This window comes from Ziziphus jujuba, chromosome 5 (genome assembly GCF_031755915.1).
Source record: "Ziziphus jujuba cultivar Dongzao chromosome 5, ASM3175591v1".
Taxonomy (NCBI): domain Eukaryota; kingdom Viridiplantae; phylum Streptophyta; class Magnoliopsida; order Rosales; family Rhamnaceae; genus Ziziphus; species Ziziphus jujuba.
In genome coordinates, this window is record NC_083383.1 from 5,917,467 (window position 1) to 5,938,032 (window position 20,566).

The 20,566-nt window shown below is 32.2% G+C and overlaps 3 protein-coding genes across 6 annotated transcripts; all 3 read right to left on the reverse strand.

Moving 5' to 3' along the window:
• Positions 1-69: 69 nt before the first annotated feature.
• Positions 70-2,562, reverse strand: LOC107420085 (thiamine phosphate phosphatase-like protein). Its single transcript, XM_016028951.4, has 4 exons — positions 2,282-2,562; positions 1,081-1,202; positions 776-977; positions 70-594 (listed from the first exon to the last, which is right to left on the reverse strand). The coding sequence occupies exons 1-4, from the start codon at positions 2,417-2,419 to the stop codon at positions 196-198; spliced, it is 861 nt and encodes a 286-aa protein (XP_015884437.3). The 5' UTR covers positions 2,420-2,562; the 3' UTR covers positions 70-195.
• A 1,471-nt stretch (positions 2,563-4,033) lies between these two features.
• LOC107420090 (homeobox protein ATH1) lies at positions 4,034-9,183 on the reverse strand. 4 transcript variants are annotated; one of them, XM_025074466.3, is made up of 7 exons: positions 9,088-9,183; positions 8,517-9,007; positions 7,199-8,347; positions 5,411-6,675; positions 4,723-5,078; positions 4,512-4,572; positions 4,034-4,423 (listed from the first exon to the last, which is right to left on the reverse strand). In XM_025074466.3, exons 4-7 carry the CDS (start codon positions 6,551-6,553, stop codon positions 4,268-4,270), a joined length of 1,716 nt encoding a protein of 571 aa, XP_024930234.1. In that variant the 5' UTR covers positions 6,554-6,675; positions 7,199-8,347; positions 8,517-9,007; positions 9,088-9,183; the 3' UTR covers positions 4,034-4,267. The 4 variants fall into 4 exon arrangements, with proteins under 4 accessions (XP_024930234.1, XP_024930235.1, XP_015884442.1 ...); XM_025074467.3 differs by having other exon boundaries at positions 7,199-7,269; positions 8,091-9,007; XM_016028956.4 differs by having other exon boundaries at positions 8,091-9,007.
• A 1,215-nt stretch (positions 9,184-10,398) lies between these two features.
• On the reverse strand, positions 10,399-11,444 carry LOC107420095 (abscisic acid receptor PYL2). Its single transcript, XM_016028961.4, has one exon. The coding sequence runs from the start codon at positions 11,240-11,242 to the stop codon at positions 10,679-10,681; it is 564 nt and encodes a 187-aa protein (XP_015884447.3). The 5' UTR covers positions 11,243-11,444; the 3' UTR covers positions 10,399-10,678.
• Between the last annotated feature and the right edge of the window lie 9,122 nt (positions 11,445-20,566).

A 20,566-nucleotide genomic window follows, 5' to 3' on the forward strand; every position in this document is an offset into this window, starting at 1 on the left:
ATATATATATATATTTTACTATCATTTTTTTTTTCTTCTTTAGGACGACTAAGAATCTTGATGGGTAGATAGAAATTGCTCAAATTTTATTTTATTTTATTATTATTATTTTTTTATGTTATTGAATTTTGTCAGTTTAAAGAAACTGACAAAATTCACAAGAAACACTTGTAGAAAATTATACTCTTGATCAACTTAGATAAATTTGGAACTGTTCCTCGGCTGGTGAGGAACTCGGAGAGCATTGGGATGGGCAGCAGACATGGAACTGTCTTGGATCTTACAGTCGAGCGGAACCAAGTTGTCAGGTCTGGTACTGCACTTGTCTTCAATGAACGATGTTTTGGTTGTCGTTTTGATCAATACAGAAGCAAGCTCCTCCCAATTGCTCCATTCATAAATCTTCGCCTTAATAAGCATTGGTTTCGTGCAGATTACCTCCCAAATGGGGAAATTCTTTCTGGGTATCAGATAGTCTCCTTCTTCAAGCTTCAAACCTGCACAGAAGTCTGGTGTACCATCCCCAACATAGATGAGCTTCTTCTTAATTCCCTCGGCTGAAACTGATGCCCGGATCCTTTCCATCACAAGGCCCTAAATAGAAAAAGCTATGTTGAGAAACCTTTTTTAAGTAAAGGGAATCACAGAGTAGAGTTGATCAATAATATTAGAAGGAACGAGAAGAAAACTTTTTTATTATAAGGACTTGAAATTAAAATATAAAATATAGAAGTAAAGGAACAACATAAATAAATAAATAAGATTAAAGATTAACCTTGCACATGTTGGGGGGGCAAATATCGCAGGAATGTGAGGATGAAGTAAAATCATGATACGGTAATATTCTAAGCTTTCCTTCTCCATCAACAGAGCTTGGGTTGGAGATGATTTCGTGAAAATAATTCAGCAGTCCATGATGTTTTAAGATTGTTTCGATGAAAAACATGTTTGCATCACTTAATATTCTCAGGTCACACCTGTGTAATTAAGCTCAAAAATTTTTTAATTCGAAATATTTATATAAAAACAATAGTTATTGATATCTGCAAATAATATTGTTGTATGATTTAGTAAAATTACCCAGAAGCGTGGGCGGATTTAATCGCTGATACAATGCTGGGATCAATTGGAACCTGTTTCAAACAGTCTGCAATCTCTTCGATTGTCTTTCCCCGAACGTGTAACTCCATCATCATTCTATCCTGAAAAAATGTATATACATGGTTCAAAACTCATGCTCCGTATGGTAGTACATATGTATTCTAATCACAATTGAAAAAAACAAAGAAAAAGGTAATGTTAGTGGCATCAGAGGATCTATTATTCATATGATAAATATTAATCGCATGACTTAATGCTTTTACCGTATGTTTTCTTTTATTAGCCTTTTGTTGATTTCAAAAGTTCATCAAAAGTTAAAATGTAAAAATTAATTAATGGTATAATATAAATTTACATACAAAAATATGATTTCTATATTCAGGAACCATAAATTTATAAAATAATTAATTTTTATTTAAACCTGATTGTTGGATGTATTTAATCATGATTTGATTTTTCATACTAAAAAACTAATATGGAAAAATAAATTCTTTTATTAAGCTAATTAAATTGTCATATACTATATAAATCTTAATAATTATGATCATAAATGATAACAAATAGTATTTTTTAAAATCTTTAATAAGATATATTATTATTTTATAAATTGAAAAATTAATATAATTTAAATAAATAGGTTATCAAACAATCTACTTATTACTCAATAAAGATCTTAGAAAACTTTTTGGCAGTATATTACCCAAAAAACAAAAGAAAGACTTTTTGGCAGTAAACATCTAGGTAGGCTTAGAAATTAACCATATTGATGAATGAATTTATATTTTTGGTCCCAGACTTTATCTGTATCTTATACGACATTGATTAATTTCTCAATTTCTTTCTAAACACGTTGTCTAACTTAACAGAAAGACAGCTCAATGGTTAAAGCATGATCTAAGTTCCAATCCTCCTATCTTCAATATTTAAAACTTAAAACAAAAACACGATTAACATTTTATGCGCATTGTTGATAAAAACATAATAACATTTATTTATTTTGATACTTTTATTTGGCTAGAAAAAGGATGCCACTAATGCAGCACATATATGTATATACGTCAAAAAGGTCGTCATGATGACTCATGAAAATTCTCGGCAATAAAAACAAAATAAATAAATAAATAAATAAATAAAAAGACCCATGAAAATGAAAATGAAAATGAAAGGAAAAAGCAACCACCATGAGGAAGTTTAAGGGCAAGGTAGGGAGGAGCTGAGCGAAGAGGTGGTTGAGATCCAACTCGTCCACAACCCATTTATCACTATCACCGTCGATTATCGTATCGTCAAAGTCGAAAACAACCACTGCTCCCTCCATTTTGATGAAGAATCGCAGGTATGTATTTGGTTTTCTCACCAGAAACGCGAGTGAATAACTATTTTGGGAGTGAACATATCTATATCTAATGCATAATATATATATATATATACACAGAGTTTTTTTTTTTTTTTTTTTTGCTTAAATAAATATATATATATATATATATACAGAGTTGAGACAGAGGGTTTGGGCCTGCAAATTAATTAATTTGATTACAGCATAGCAAGCACTTACTAAAAAGGGGATGTCATGGTAGTGGTGGGAACGTCCGCAGCACACATAAACAAATGACCAATATCCAAAGACCAATCATTAAGAAAGAATATTTTCCATTTTTCCCAATCGAAATAGATAATGATTAATGAAAGTAACTTTCAATTACGTATTGCAATGGGATAGTTGTCTATTCCGATTCAAATGCTTAGTTTAGGTTTAGGGTAATTTGTAATTTTTTTTTTTTGAAAAAAAAAAAAAAAGCCCCGCCTGTGCCACTCTCTTTGACGGTCCGGATTTCTCTTTTCCCATCCTCATCAAGGAATAGTGATATTAGTAAGATCCAACGGCCAAAACCAACTTAGACAAATCATATAAAATAAAAGCGTCACAGCAAAAAAAAAAAAAAAAGAAGGCAAAATTGTTGGTTTGGTTTGGTTTTCTTTTAAGGGCTTAATTGAAGTGCCGTTACGTAGTCGCATATCAATTTCATACAATGCTTTTGATTCTAAACAAATATTATATGCCAAGATTTTTGTTGTTTATGTTATAGTGCAGTACTGCAGCCATTTATAAAGTGACGAATCAAACAACCCAACGTAATTTAATAATGGGTTTCGAAGAACATCACTATCCTGCAAGCCTGTAGGAGACTAATAACAATTAATAATTAGGCTTTGTGCAATGTGCATGCATGTCTATCTCATTTCCACTTACAGTAATGGAAGCCAAAAATAAAAAAATAAAAAAAAAAAGTTAGCCTCCCACTCCCAGTTGATAGTTCATGGGTGATTTCACTACTGCCAAAATACAATATATATATGTATATATATATATATATATATATATAAATCATTTTTTTGGCCACAAAACTCCAGCAACAAAGTCAAAATTTGTCATACAAGACTATTTTACTGTCAGATGTCCCATTAATTTATAATGCAACTAGAAAGCTTTTATGACCGAGATAGAACTAGGATGTAATTTTGCCACAAATAAATTGAATAACAAATTTTTGGCGTGTAGGGACTAAATAAGTAGGGGTCTTTGTGTCTATTTTATTCCTTATGTCGACTCTGTTTGATACAGTAATCAAGCAGTAACACTTTGGTTTTGCTGTGACATGAAACCAACCAGTGTATAGGGACTAAATAAGTAGTGGTCTTTGTGTCTATTTTATTCCTAATGTCGACTCTGTTTGATACAGTAATCAAGCAGTAACACTTTGGTTTTGCTGTGACATGAAACCAACCAGTGGATAGACTTGCAAGCCTAATCTGAAAGCAAATGTTCCACCGCAACACTACACCACCCACAAACTTTAACTAAATTTTGGACACCACGATTGATATCTCTATTATCTAAAAAATAATAAGTGGGCGAAGGGGGATTAAAAAAGAAATGAAAAGAAAAAGGAAGGGAATTCTGGAAAATACAGAAAATAATTCCATGTAACATTCTCAGATTGTAGATCCTGCCTAATGACACGTACATGCCAGGAAGAATATAATTACAATAATGCACTCAATAAAATAATTTTTTTGTTTTTTTTTGTTTTTTTAATATATATACAATTGCTAACATGTTGTGGATGTTTGTTGTTCCCCATTTGATTTGTGCTAATCTACCTTTTCAATTCGAATTGTATCTTTGATTGTTGGCACTTGAGTGGCTTCTGTCTGTGTTCTGGTCATTTCGATTCGTCTTTCTTCTGTTCATCTCTGAGTACATTTCCTCGATCATTGGTTTCCATAGCCGAACACGAGCATTTATGAACCAATTGGATACCTGTAACAAGAAAAATTAGTTTTTTATGTGTTCAAAAAGAATTACTCCCAAATACTATTAGAAAAAGGGAACAGAATGAAAGTGGAACCTGGTTTCTCGTCAATCCACTTTTTACCGCGAGCAAATGCTTCTCTGCATCTTTAGGATACCTGAAATCCATTTGTATCAGAATGAGAATTGAGATTGATCCTCAGCACCATCTCTATTAGCATCTAAAGCACCAGACTCACTGTATTTATTCATTTGAGATCAGTGAAAATGGCTAATTGCTAATGTATTAGATAAGTGAGAAAACTCACGGATGGAGGAAGTTCTGAAACATCCATGCCCTTAAAACTGAGACAGATCTTTCTGGCAAGCCTCTCTGGGGTCTCCATAACTGATGATCTTTCTTTTTCAGCTGCTGAAGAGCCCATTGCTTCTGAATGAATGAAGTCTCAAAAGATCTTTCATTCTCTCTGAAGCATGCAGGGTTCAAATGTGCTCCCATAGCAAGGAATTGATTGCTAATCCTTTCTCTCAGGTTTTTATACAATACAGAGATTGTTTGAAGAGCAAAACGAGCATGTATTTGAGGATCCAATTCGGTAGCAGCATGAAATGCTGATATAACTGTATGAATCTCATCCAGGCATTGGTTGTATCGGTCATCAACCTGAGTTCACAGAGAATAAAAAATAATAACCATCCTATGTTTTTTTACATACCAGTGGACAAAAAAAGAGTAAGAACAGATTAAATGGTTAAGTAACAGTAAAATTTTGAGCCAATAAAACTGCGACCATCCATCAAGCTAATAAGCTACCCTAAAAGAAAAGAGATAAACTTCAAATGTTTCAACAACATTTTTTTTTTTTTTTTTTAACAGGATTCCAGAACAGAAAATAAAATTTCAAATCTAACTTAGAAGATCCATCTACTTCATCTAATTTCAAAATCCCACCACAAATGATAAAGTTTTTAAGTGATATTTACCAATCAACATACCATTTGCAGCAAGGCCAGAAGCTTGGCTTTCTTTCTTTCAACTGCCCGTCTTTGCAAAGCAGGTTCCATCGCTGCTTCAAAACCACTCCCTCTTTCAGAACAGCTATTCGAACAGAATGGTATGTTAACTCCATCCGGTGCACCAGCAGTTGGATAGGTTGTCTGGAAGTCAAGATTCTCCAGAGAATAGCTTGCAATCTGAGCAAGTATTTCCTGAATCACGCAGAGATATCGTGATCCCAATATAACTTTCGAGAATTGAGGGGGTCTATAAGAACCAAAACTCAGAGAAAGATCCTCACTGTTGCAAGAAGTTTGTTCAGAGGCAAACCTTGTCTCATTCAAAGAATTGCGAGCCACCCCAGAGCAAGTCATTTCTGAGCATTGACCTGGAATATGTATCCCACTAATGACAGAAGGCTTGGATGTAGCAAGAGTTAGAGAGAGCTCGTTACTAAATTTTGAGGAACTATAAGAATGATCAGCAGCCACACTGGCACTGTCTGCTGATATCAATCCACATGGTTCCATGTTTCCTACGGAAGAATATGGTTGAAACTCTGTTCTTACAGAATTTTTCCCACCAAAATCTGAAGTAGCAGGATACTTCTGGATATCCCACTGACCGCCAATATTACCAAGCACATCATCGTACCCACAGTTCATGGAAGGTGCCAACCGATGATTCAAACTACTGGACCAGCCATTAGAAATGTATTCTGCTAAAACTTCTGAAGAATAGATTGGAGGCACCAAAATTGCTAAGTTGTTGAGATTTTCTGGAAGACCATTCCTTTCAGCCAGAAAGTTAGCAACCGAAGCAGTAGAAATAGGATGCTCTTGAAATTCAGAGTTGGCAGTGGCACTTGAGCAACCAAGTGAGGCATCTCTATCAGTGTTCCTTCTGTGACATGTATAAAATGCATTTGGAATGATAATCTCTGTGCGATTTCTGACATCTCCATTGATTGGTTCTTGAATTGTTGAATGAAGTGGAACTATCATGCGGTTTTGATCATTAAGGTCAAATGAACAGGATTGAACAAGTGAGTTCATAGTTGCATGCTCTGAATTCTCGTCTATGACAACAGAATCTCGGCTCATCGCATCCATTGTAACATTGAACATTTGATTCTCCATCATTTCATAGTAACGAAGAATCAGACCGCATCGGACATGAGCAACAACTTCTCAAGCCTACTACCTATTTCAGTACAGATGAACTCATCTCTGTTTTCATATTCTAGCTATCAACTGCTATTTACCTGCACAAATTCAAAAATGATGTTAACCTATGGAAACCATAAAAGTTTGATCGCTTTTCATGACTGCAGAGGCACTTCAACAGTGAGCCCAGGTTGGAAATCATGTATACATTTATAATACTTTACTCGCTAAAGAATTTCCAGATCAAAGGGAAGAATTTAGAGCAATAGAAATTGATCCTCAGTCCTAGTTCTCAGATGAACATAAGATGGTATAATAAGACTCCTAAACATTTTTATTAATCTTGTATGTTCAATTAATCCAACTTCGTCATGAAATCAATGCCAAAAGAGCAATTTAAGGCTGGTTAGGATAGTATACTACTAGGTGTAGTACTGAAAGAATGCAAGAGTTGTAACAAGGCCACAGCAGCATAACACTTACACAGAATGGATTAGCAGCCCAGTCAAATCATGCAGCTAGAGAAAAAGAATATTTGTTTTGGAAGTAAGAACAATAGTGAAAACATAGCAAAAAAATTGTTCAAAAAAAACAAATTCTAGAAATGCGAAAACATCTCACGTTCTATCCACTTGCAGAGGAGATATCACCCACCAACAAACCGAGGATGCAGTTTGTTCCACCAAAACTGTCTAAAAGATCACAAAAGTATAATATCGAGTTAAAGAAGTTTAATGCAGATTCATAGGATTGCTTCAAATCAGACCTTAAAGACTTGCAAAGATTCAAAAGATAACGTGGTGGTGTTTATATGGAGTGACACTGTATTATGTTTACGCTTAAACAAAGAAGGCAAAACAGGGGAGCATAGTGAAAAAGTTAATAAGATACAAGGAGAACTTCTTTGTAGTCCTTAGAAGAGTAATGTAATGAAAAGCCAGAAAACAGTAGTAAAGATTTTCTTTTTTCCCTTTTTTCTTTCTTTTTTTTTTTTAAATCTTCCTTTTAACAAAAAGAACGAGGAGAAAAAGCCAACAAGTTATCCTGCATTATCCCCCACCTTTCTCAAACTACAACACATAAAGAGCTTAATGGAAAAAGGTGGGTTATTTTCCTTTGCATGAACAGAAAAGTAGGGATTTTTTTGTATTTTATTTTTATTTCAACAGCTCAAAAGCCAAGAAACTGAATTTAAGAGCATCAGACCCCATACAAAAAGATTCATGATCTCTCTCTCTTATTGAGCTACAAGAAACATAATGGGTCTTGAAAGTAAAGGACACACAAGAGCTTAGAATCCATTAAAAGAAAGAATGAGAGTGACAAAAAGCCACCAGAAACCCAAAAGAAAAAAAAGAGAAAAAAAAGAAAAAAGAAAAGTTTCTGCAGCAGAGCAATGGAGCTGAATGAATTGGACCCATTAATTAAGATAGAGAGAGGATGAAGAACCACACAAAGAGTAAAAACAAGGAGATAGAGAGAGAAAGGAAGAGAGGGGGAGGAAACACATTACTCTTTTGGCGCAGTGCCACTTATTTCTGTTGCAGGCTTTAGAGGGCCCATCCCTTCCCCTCCCCCTATCTTTCTCTCTCCTCTCTGATCTTCCTTTTTCCTCCTCACCACCTCTCATTATCTGCTCCTCTGCAATCATCACAATCAAAATATCTGGATTCTCTCTGTTCAAACTTCTGTTGCTGGCAGGTCCTCTCAGCACCATTTTGCAGAGAAAGGCCTTTGCTTTTTATCTATTTTAGACGGGAAGCTAGCTAGCTTTGATGAGAAAGAAGAGTGAATTGAGTAAGAAAGTGACCATCTTTTTTTTTTTTTTTCCTTTGTTTTTTTTCTGCTTTAGAATCCAACAACTAAACGCATTAGAGGCATATGAAGAAATGCGAAAACAGAAAAGAAAAAAGAATCACTGTTTTTTGGCAGGTCTTACTTTTTGAGATAGACAGCAAAACAGAGGAGCAAAATTGATGATGCAAGCAAACCCCAGAGCTGACGGAAAAAAAAATCTTGTGGCCAAATCTTTGACGAATTTATTACAGCATGTACAAAGCTTTACTGCTATTACTGTACTTGTTTCTTTGTATGGCTCTATCCTATGACCTCCTAGGGTATGGACATGCTTATACTAGACTTTTCATCATTATCACCATGATCTTCTTCTTTCAGACCCGGCAGTTAATCCCCAACTGCCCATTTTCTTAAGCTGGTGAAAACATGAATCCTCCCATTGGCCAAAGATCATAACTTTGGTACAAAAAATAAATGCTTACCATTCTCGAATCAGCAAACCAGATTTTAGAAGCTTTTCTGCTCTAATTTTTCTTCTAAGATTGACTCGAGGAATTACAGTAATGTTTAATAGGCAATGTTCACAGTGAAGTAAACATTGTGCAAGCTGGAACATATGATACGTCAATTCAGCTGTCAAATCAATATAAAAAATATTATACGAGTTTATGTTATAAATAGTAAAACCCAAAAAATATAAATAAAAAACTTACCACAAAGTCGGCTGGTTATGGCCCCGAATAGTCCAATTGCATCATCTGCGCCATGGCCATCCCTAGAGGTCATCGGGTCAGGAAACGTGAACGTGAATTGGGCCATGCTCCATCTGTCAATTGCCAGTACCCAGTTCCTACTCAGATGGGCCTAAGCCTTCATTTGTCGTCAGGTAGGGCCAGGTCAGGTCCTACCTGGAATCGTATGATAAAGGCAAATTTGCCATCCCTATTTTCAGCGAAGAAAACAATAATAATAATAATAAAATAAAAACAATAACCTCTTACCCCTTTGACGGGATTCAGTGTCGCAGTGATATTATAGATCCAGATGGTGTAGTCCAACTGTTCCAATTCAATGGGTCTTATTCAATAGCCCAAGTTAAGCGGCAGCCCAGGCTCAACAGTTATTTCCACTTCTCAAACCTTAATCGAGTTCCATTTTCGTTCAGACTGCCCTTGCCACCTTTTTCCCACAAGAGAAGACCATATTTCATTTTCATTTTCGTTTTCACCTTTCACTTTTCCTTTCTACATAGAAAATTTTTCATTTTCATCCACTTATATGCATAATAAAAAATTAAAATAAAAAAGAAGAAGAGGAAGAAAAAGAGAGATTGATTTAATTATTAATTAGTGCATGAAAGTGTATGAGGTGGTGAAATTAAAGAAAGTTGTTTTTAGGAGGCTTTATGGTCACATGATGCAACTTGAGGGATTTGCTCACAAGTCGTTTAAAAAAATTGTGTGTGCATCTTTTTGGTGCAGTCCTTGCCGTTGAATCCAGGGTTGACATTTAGGCCACACGAAAAGATGTTGCACCAAATCACACACCTATTGTCCTCTCACTGCTGCCTAGCTATTAGTAATAGTACTCTTTTTCAACCCGCCGCCCATTGTAACACAACCCCACAAGATCTCTCATTCTTCTTTATTTTTATATATTGCCCTACATATATTATATAAATATATACCTGTCCACGCTAACTACATATTTTCATATTTGGAGTACACGAAAACGGTTTAGTTTTCTTTATTTTTTCTTCATATGCATGGATTAGGAATTTGAACTTTTATGTGTACAATTCATGTGGGGGATTATGACACGTTTTATTAAATTAAATTGAAAAACATAAATAAGCCAGTTGAAACAATCTATATCAAGCTGGATGGAGACTTTTAAGGGTCTCTCTGTTCCTTATAATCAGTGCATAAATCCAAATAAGGAGCACAATATTTGACTTTCCGATCATATATAAAAATAAAATAAACATATATAAATATAATACGCAAAATTATTTTGAAACCAGGTCCAGCATTAATCCTCTCATTTTTATATCAGTCTTATTAATCAAGAAAGAAAGGGATAAAACATTTTTAATATAATAAGCCCATGAAACATTAATTCATATAACTAATTAAAAACCACCAATCCAACCAAACCAAAATATACAACCCAAAAAGAAGAAAAAAAAAAAAAAAAAAAAAACCAATCCCAACTGTCAAATCGAACTTGCAAGAAACAATGAAAAGTTTCCAAACAGGAATTCAATGCACCCAGCAGCAGCACCAAAATCAATCATGTGTCATGTCAATGCAGAGGAGCCACAGCCATCTCCGCAAGCTTCTGAAGGTTCAATTTTATAACAGTATCTATGAAACTCTTAGTATCCTCCCCACTATTCCCCTCCGGTATATCAACGATATACGACTCCAATACGATCGTATACACGTTGCCTTCCTTGTTAAACTCATTCACCGATGTAACAGACCGATAATTGTGCAGCCTGTGCTCGCCTCCCACGACCCTGAAACTCAGTATGTGCTTCTCATCGTCCAAAATCTCTAACCTCTCGGTGCTAGTCGCCGCCGGCAGACCCGAAACGACTGTGACCTCTCTTATGCTTCCAACACCACCGTCACCGGTCATGGTGCAGTTCTTGATGAAGTGCTTGTACTTCTGAGGGTTGTCGAAGCTCCTTATGTAACCCCAAACGGCATCAACCGGGGTGTCGATTCTCTGCGTTATTAAAGACGTGCATGTATTGGGCAAATTCTCGAACTTGTGGTGGGTCCGAATGAGCGACTCCAGCTCCGCATACTCTTCTGGGGTTAGACCAGCTGGAGGTGGCGACGAAGTAATAGTAGTTTCCATGGCTAGTGTGGCCGGACCTAACCCCCTCGTGTGTTCGGCTCAGCCTACACACGTGCAGTTGATACCAAATTAATTTTTGATGAAAGAAGATGGAGAACAAGAATGAATGGAGGTGTGTGCTTGTGTATATATATATATTTATATATATTTATATGGCTGCTATGCGATGCTTGTGGGGATAGAAAATACAGAAGCAATCAATCGTGAAAACAGAGAAAGTTGCATATTTATATATGTTTTTTCAGCGTCTTTTTTTTTTTTTTTTTTTTTGTCTTTTTTGTTTTCGGACAGAGATGCCCTTTGATTTGTTTTTTACTTGAAAGTGTATTAAGATTCAAATTTAGAGAATTAATGCGTGGACCATGCGATTAGCTATTTCGGGAAAGGTTCTGTCGTTACGATGTGTAATTTCATTCTTCATTTATGTTGGCTAGTGCTTCTCGAATTAATTAATCAATCAAAAATTTAACATTTAAGTCAAGACTAATAAATATTCTAAGCGGGATCGAGTTGGAGTTGACCGTTGTCGTTTTATCATTAATGTTGTTGCAGGGGAAATCGGGTTAATTCAAGTAGACTAATTTGAATTAATTATAATTAAATAAAAGATTTGTGCGTTTGTATTGTATGAGAGAGTTTGGAGGCAATAATAATAAATAATTTTGGATTGGGATTTATGAAAATGAAATGAAAGAGGAGGGATTGGAAATGTAAAAAAAGGAAAAGGGAAAGGGCAGAAGGGGTAAAAACGGGAAAGGGCAGGAGTAAATGGGGGGAGTTGTCACAATCGTTGAAAAGGGGAGCTGGAGATTCGTGGATCATGTGACAACTCTAACAAACTCCCGCGTGATCTGAACTCCGCTTTCAGGATTCCCCCCCAACTCTCACCTGTACTGTATATATTTATTTTATTTTTACTTTTACTTTCTCCACCTTCAAATAACTATATGCTTTTTTATTTGTTAAAACAAATAATAATAATAATAATAAAAGTTTCTTTAGGGGGTGGGATGAGCTTGCAATCCCTTGGGGTGGTTCATGTTATCAAAATATCTGCAAATTGCGTTTCTTGTTTAGTATTATTATTTATTTTTTTGTCATGTGTTTTTAGGTGTAAACTGAATTAGTGACGGAATTAGGATCCTTGGATAATAAATATATAGATTTATGTATTTTTCTTTTATAATATATAATAATTTAAAATATAAAATAAATAACAGTTTATTATAATAAAATAGACAAAATATTTTTTTTTAATAAAATATTAATTATCAAAATATGATATTAAAAATAGGTGCAAATTTTTTTTTTTTCTAGACAAGTTTGTTATCAAAACTGTTTATAAGTAAATTTAATTTTCAGACTAATTATTAGGTGAATATATATATTTTTGGCAACATCAATAAAAATGTGTAATCACGTGTATATATAAAGCTAAAATTTTAAAAAACAAATATATAAATCAGTCAATCTAATGCTAAAGTTTAGTTTATCACTTTATTATTGAATAAATACATAAAATTACTAGTTGAGTTTATTATATATTTAATATATAAACTAAGCCTTTCTATTTTTAACAAAAATAACAGATATTTTGATTGGAAGATTTTAAAATAGATTATATAAGAAACTTTAAAAGGAAAATTAAAAGAAAATGGAAGGCATGGCCCTCTCAGGCCTAAGTGTAGTTCCGTCACTGAATTGAATAAGAATAATGAAGAGGATGCTTATCCGGGACTTTGGTTTGGTCTCTCTGACACAAAGTTCAGCTCAACAGATAACATACAGCTTTGCAATACATGTCTGTATGCGGAAATTTATGGCATATGACTTTGAATTTGTTTCGAATTTCAATTGAATTTATATATTGAGACTTGTTCTATTTCAATTTTAATGTAGGCTGTCTCTTATGAATATTTTTATAATTTTGTTTCATCAATTGGTCTAAAAATAAATAAATAAATAAATAAAAGTTAGATAGGTCGGATCGAAATATTATTTTGCAAATAAGATATAAAAATGTGTAATGTTGAGGAATGCTGAGACGTCAGTGGTGGTATGCGTTTTGAAGCAGAGTGGTGTAGTCAGTTAGTGAGGCAGAAATAGACAAGAAGAAAGCTAACCAAATTGGTATGGAGTTTGGATGTTTGCAGCCTGGCAATAACAAACCAACCCATTCAGCAATTAAAAAGCTTGTGGGACTTGCTTCTTTTGTCCTTCTTAAACCGCAAACCTATTTCATGAATATTATAGCGAATTTTACCACTTGTGATTGATTTCTTAGCCCCAAAAAATTAAAAACAACAACAATAATAATAACAATACCAAAAACAAAATCAATAGCTTTGGTCATGGCTCCTGGAGCTGTACAATAACTTTTGTCTTCTCCCCATTTAATGGGTTCGACCCATCTGGAACAACTGACCTAGCAAATTTTTAAAATTTGGTAATGATTTTTGTCACCATTATCTAACCTGGTTTTATCATCATTATTATTATTATTATTATTATTTTGTTTGCCACATTATCTAACATGATTACGGAGATTATTGTGTTTTTTGCCTTGGGCAGGTACAAGGGAAAGAAACACGGTATCGAGCTATTAAAAAACAAAACAAAATGGAAAAACTAACACAAAAAGAAACAAGATTTGTGCGATTACAGTCAAGTTCAGAATTAATTTTTAATTACAATTTTCTCACATCCTTAGTATAGATAATTTTAGTAGAAGTCTAAGTCAGAACTTTGAAATTTTCTATCAATTTTTGAACACCAACTCGGAACTTGGAAGTCAAATTTGCATCAAGCCTAGGTTGGATGTGATTGGGCTATGGGATATGGGCTGTTCAAGCTTATCTTAATTGGGCTACCTTTAAGTGATAGTTGATTTTGTATCTCGGCCCTTTGAAGATAAGCTAGCCCATTATATAAAAATTGATTTTGTCTCATCGTGCTATGGATGTTTAACATTTAAATAATATATGTTGTATTTTGCATGACTCCTATGTTCTGCAGCATATTGCTTTTAGGCCTCAGATGATAATGGGGATAGATGCTAAATCTCGCAAAATTATACATATATATATATATATATATACACATCAAAGGTTCGATACCACTTTTTCAGTTTCACAATATGCAGCGAGCACCCACTATAGTAAATTTTCACACACACACACACACACACACACATACATATATATATATATATATATATATAATTTTGATAAATCAGAGAGTAACACAAACACACACACACATACATATATATATATATATATAATTTTGATAAATCAGAGAGTAAGATTTCAGTATCTGCACTTAACATGATTTCTTTTCATCTGTATATATTTGTCTTATTTTATTTTTATGATAATTTATAAGTGTAGCATTTACAATGTTGTGGGATTGAAACGCTACATCCTTTTTAAATTACAAATTGTTATAATGATTTAAAAAAAAAAAAAGAGATTTTTAAATCATATTCACGAAAATAATAGTTTTTATAACTAAATTGTTTTCAAACGAAGTATTGTTGTTTATTTTCTTGACATTATTTGGATTCCAAAACCTCTCTAAGACCATGCTTTTAGTTTTTATCTGCCATAATACTCCTAAAATTGCATTTTATTTATGTAACCACCCAAAAATGATAAAAGAAAATTGCATTATTTTGTAAACACCCAAAAATGATAAAAATAAAGAAATTCATTTTGTTTACTTGCTTCATAAAAATGGTTATGGGGATAACAAAGTCAAGAAGAGACAGCCCAACACCACCTAGCTAGCTAGCTAGCTCTAGATTGGTTAAGAATTCGGAAGTGGACTAGGATGAACGTAACTTTATGTTTTTTAGTTCAGCTAAGCCATAACACAAAAATATTGTGTTATATGATTATTAATTATATGCGATATTATAATACAATACAATATGATATGCGAAGTAAGGTGAAAAGGAACTTGCATATGCATTCCATCATTCTAATTGTGTATTATATAGCTCTATATGTATGTTTGTTGTAATTATATCTTTGCCTTGAATATGACACCTTGTGGTCCCTTTTTTGACAATTTTTCATGATTAGGGTTGGGAATGAATTTGCAGCCTAATTGAGTTTTCAACCATGCCTAACCATCCTTTCTTTATTAAAAACAGGCTGCGTTAGATTTTCTATGAATTATATTTAGTACCATTAAGTATAATTGTATACATGGAAGTCAAATATTGATGTAGAAGTTAGGGAAAATCATAAAAGTAAAATAAAACAAAACAAAAATTAACGGGATAGTCTACTCGATTCATCGGCTAGCATTAATGCTGCATTATTTTTTATTAATTAAACAGGTCTTGAAATTAACTAATAATTTGGTAAGATTCTTTTCATCAATTTAAGAATACCTTTTTAAAGAATTAATCATGTCAATTTTCAAAATTTTCATCATAATAACTTCCAATTTTTTTTTTTTAAAAAGAAAGAATTATTTGTTTGAAAGAATTAATACATAAAACTTTTAGCTGTGTGATGGGTCAATTAGTAGCAATAATTTTCAGATCTGATCGATGAATGGTCGATCGGATGCATAATTAATCCAAAACTAGCTTCATAGGCGTAAAATAGACATCCCACCAAACGACCATCCAATGCGAATATTTTTTTTCGGTACAACTAGAATATTAGACAAGGAATTAGCCAAAGGTACTAAATTTAGATGTAACTTCACCTTCTACTATTTACTAAGCAGTCTAAGCTTACAAAAAATAGTTAGTATTATTTTTTATTTTTTATTTTTTTAGGATGCGCTAATGGAAACTTATGAGTTGATCACTTCTTCTTCTTTTATTTTATTTTATTTTATTTTTTTTAAATAGAGTTGATTGCAACCTTAAATTGTTTAATCCAAAATTTTTCAATAATCTTAAATTTATTTTGTGGTTGCATGTTGTCTTGAGCAATCAATCCTGGTAGTTGAACGCTGTTAATTGTGGGCAACTTGGAGGATGCAATTTTCCATACTTTTATTTTTTGTTATTTTTTAACTACTCGAAAGAAGGCCTTTCGCATGATCGATGTATCAAACCCAAAATAATTAATATAAAGATTCAATGACTTCGCTTTATATGAACAGGTAAAAAGCAAAGTTTCTATTTGTGTCAAACTCAACTTCTACACAAAATTAACCATGTATACTTGCTAAATTCAAAGCTCTGCAAGACTATTGAATATTTCATTAAATTGTAAATTCCAAAGTGATTGATTTTGAAGTGGCTTTGGTTTTGCTTTACATTTATTTCTTTGTTTTAGGTTGGAAAATGACTTTACATATAATTTATAGGTCATGATTATATAGGATTTTGAGAGCAAGTGGACCACCCAACCATAGGAATAACCCTACGACCAGGAAAACTAGTGGGAGAGAGGGTTTTCAATTCCATCTTTATATTATTTTACCAACTCTATCCAAAGAGGACTAAAAACGATAGTATTCATATCCATCTACGTGTGGGTGCTGGTGAATAAATTACTTTTATCAGCTATTTATTAGAAAAAGTGGTTAAATATTTACTAAATTTGTGATCCACTACCATTGATACCACTTTTCCAATATTTTAACATGTTATTTCATTGAGAGACGAGAAATAAAATTCTTGTTTTATTATCCTTCCAGCGTCTTGATTCGTGTTTGAAAAAGAATTAATTATATTTTAGTATTTTTAGTTTTAGTATATTACAATTTAGATATTTGGATTTTAAAATCTACTACACTAAACTGTCTATTTTTGAATTGGTGTACAATTCAATTATCACTAAATTCTTCAATATTAATCAATAAAAAATTATATTTAAAATGTTCTATATAACTCGGTATAATATAAACATCTAATTCAGTTTATATAGAAATTACAATTCATACTCTATAGCTATATTAGGAGTTAAAAACTATAAATATTAAATTTATAAAATGTTCAATGTGCATCACATAAAAAAAAAAAAAAGATTCAATACATGAATTTTAAAATTAAATACCTAAATTGCAACATCATAATTAGCGTTTTTAAGATTTTCCAAAAGATCTCTCTCTCTCTCTCTCTGTATATATTTAATTATAGGAAAATTAATTTCACAGCATGTTTTTCTTTGGATCTAATTGTGCGAGTCTTCGTTTTTATCTATAATAATGATTAAGACAAACGAATTTACCCAAAAAAAATGATCAAGACAAAAGAAACATAAAATGATTGCACACATAAGAAGATAGAAATATAATATTATAATTAGTCTTCTCTTTCCTGTTGTTTCTTAGATGTGATGGGAAGCTTGACGTACGAACATCAAATCAACCTCTCCATCTTTTACAAGAACACAATGTTTATAGAATTCACCCACGGAATTATCAAAGCATTTATGGAAGTGAACAAGTATACACACGAATATTCTATTAGGTGACCGATGTGGTGCATATATTTATTGAGCGATAATTTTGCAATTTATGATTGGATATTGTAATAGACAACATGCCATATTTACATATAGAATATTTTTTTAAGAATATATATTTTTTCTATGAAAAAGGTATTTTTTTTAAAAAAAAAAGAAGTTAAAAAAAAAAATAGATAGAGAGAGGGAGGTTATTGAGGGCTTCTCATTAATAAAAGTCGACAATAAAGCTTCAAAAATAGACCAAAAAAAAAAAAAAAAACACATGTACATAATGCATGGGCAAGCTTGACCATAATGTAGCGTGTGGAATTAGCTACCTCCTAGTTAGAAACGTAGTTGTAGTTCATCCAATCATCATTATAATAATAAAAATTCTCTTCATATATATTTTAAGACAATCTTCTTTTATTATTATTATTTTTCATGATTGATGCTTCTCACTAAGCATACCTATGATTGGATATGTCTGGAATTTTATATATATTCGAATTCTGAGCTTTAACTATACATAAGAAAATAATGGATCTTATTTTATCAGTGAAAGGATATAAATTAAATATGGAGATAAAGATGTTTATGGGTATCACCATAGCACTCATATATATATATATATATATATATAAATATTTAAAACCTACCTTCAATTGTTGATTGAGTTATAAATTAAGAAGATAAGTTTATTGGGCTTCTTAATTATTTAATCATTTAATTTTCAGCCAGTTGTGTTCTACATGCATTTAGGTATGCTAAAATATTTTACGGCATCATATGCAGCTCCTTTTGGTGAATGCCTAAAAGAAAGCATGCATTTCTAAACTGTTAATTAATCTATACATAATTTATTATGGAATATTAATGAATATTATATCCTTTATATAGATAGCCTATTAGCCAAGATAAAAACTCGTGTTTACTTAATTTGACTTTTTAAGTGGGTTTGAGAGGTCAGGTCACTCTAATAAAACTCAGAATACCACTCAGAAATGCTGTAATATTATAAATATTGCATGTTAATCGATTAAAAAAATTGTAAATAGAGCAAAGCATTTGGCTTTGTTTTTGCTAAATGTAAAGTATTTAGCTTTAGGCTTTTACAAAAGGAAGTTAAACAAATATATAATGTACCCAACTCCCAAGTGATCTAATTTGTGTATGTTTCTTTGAAAAACAGACTTCCAATAAGGATCCTGCCAAATGGAAATTAACGATTTTTTTTTTTTGGGTAATTCTATCAAAAAGGTAAAGAAAAAAAAAGAAAAAATGAAAGAGAACCCCAACCTGAATAATATATGGTCATTGGAAAATGGAGTATGCAAAAAATACGAAATTTTGGCCAAATATTCAGAGAGTGGTACCAATGTGGTGCCAGTTAGTAAGACAAAATAAAGTAGAAGGAGATACAACAAGATCTTAGTTTTTGAAAGACAACAGCGAGAAAAACAAAAACCAAAAAGAAGTTATTGTGTCGGTCGCTGCAAATTCAATGCTTTGATTTGGGAAGATGTAATATTATTGATTCAGTCGAACATTTTGTTAATTAAGAGTTTATTTTTGTTTTGTTTTGTTCTCTTTTTTTTTTTTTTCTTTTTTTTTCTTTTTTTTACATTTTAATTTTTATTTACTGAACCGAATAAATAATTATGAAGAAGAAACAGGAGGATATATAGAGGTCGTGGGACTGTGCGGTCTTGGAAGTTGGAGACAACGTAGTCACTAATTTAGATGAGCCACATCGACCTACATAATACATAATACATGGTTTTATATACGCTAATGGAATTCGTGAAGTTAAATTTTGATTTTAGCACACCAGGCTCCGCTTTATGAATTATGATGAAAATTGGTGGCCCTTTTCCCATGTATGGAGGACCACTGGGTCCTACTCCCCAACCTCCTTTAGATATCAGACAAACAAAAAGCATTGATTGCTAAATTACACGAAATATGGAAGCATTGTCTCTAAGCTCTAATCTTACAAGCAATGCTATGCTTTTGCAAAGTTTTTCCACCTAAAATGATGTTGGTTGATCAACATCATCATCTTTTTATATAGCAGATATATAATTAAATATATCAACTCATTTTTTTTAGCATTTGACATACAGTATATTTAATATTAAAATTCTATATGGAAAAATGGCCTTTTTTTATACATATCAATAATTAAAAATAAAAATACCACTTAAGCTATTTAGTAAAAAATTTTGCTCTTTTGTTTGATGTGTATGTAAATAATTTTATTATATATTTTTCAATTTGTTAGCTCATAGATATACATATTAAATTTACTTTCTAACAATTAAAATTTTTGAAATTAATAATAATCTAATATGATATTAAAATTTCAAATTTTACAGATTTAAGTTTAAAGTACATTGTTATCTATTTATAAATAGAATTAAAATAAAAAATGGCCTACAAACCAGCATTAGTTATTTAATACAGCTATACCCACACATAGAAAACATTGGGGAAATTTTAGCAGCCTCTCGCTCAACAACTCGTCTCTTTCATATTTATTTCTTTAATAATAAGCACCATAAACTAAACGTGCTTATACCTTCTATTTTTTATAGTTATACTGACTTTGGCTTTCCATCTCTCGTCTCTACATTACTTTCAATTACATACTAACAGGTGCAGTTTAATTATGGCATTTCCTATTATAACCACTAAAGGGGCTTCTAATTAATTATAAAGACATAACTACTACTGTTCAATTTCAAATACTACCATAATTGTTAATTTATGTGTCGATCGGTTAAAATTTGTAGAGTACGTACGTGGCCGAAATTATAAATCTCTCTTACAACTTGTACGTACCATATAATATATAAATATATATATATATGTGTGTGTATATTAATATTTGTACGTATTTATA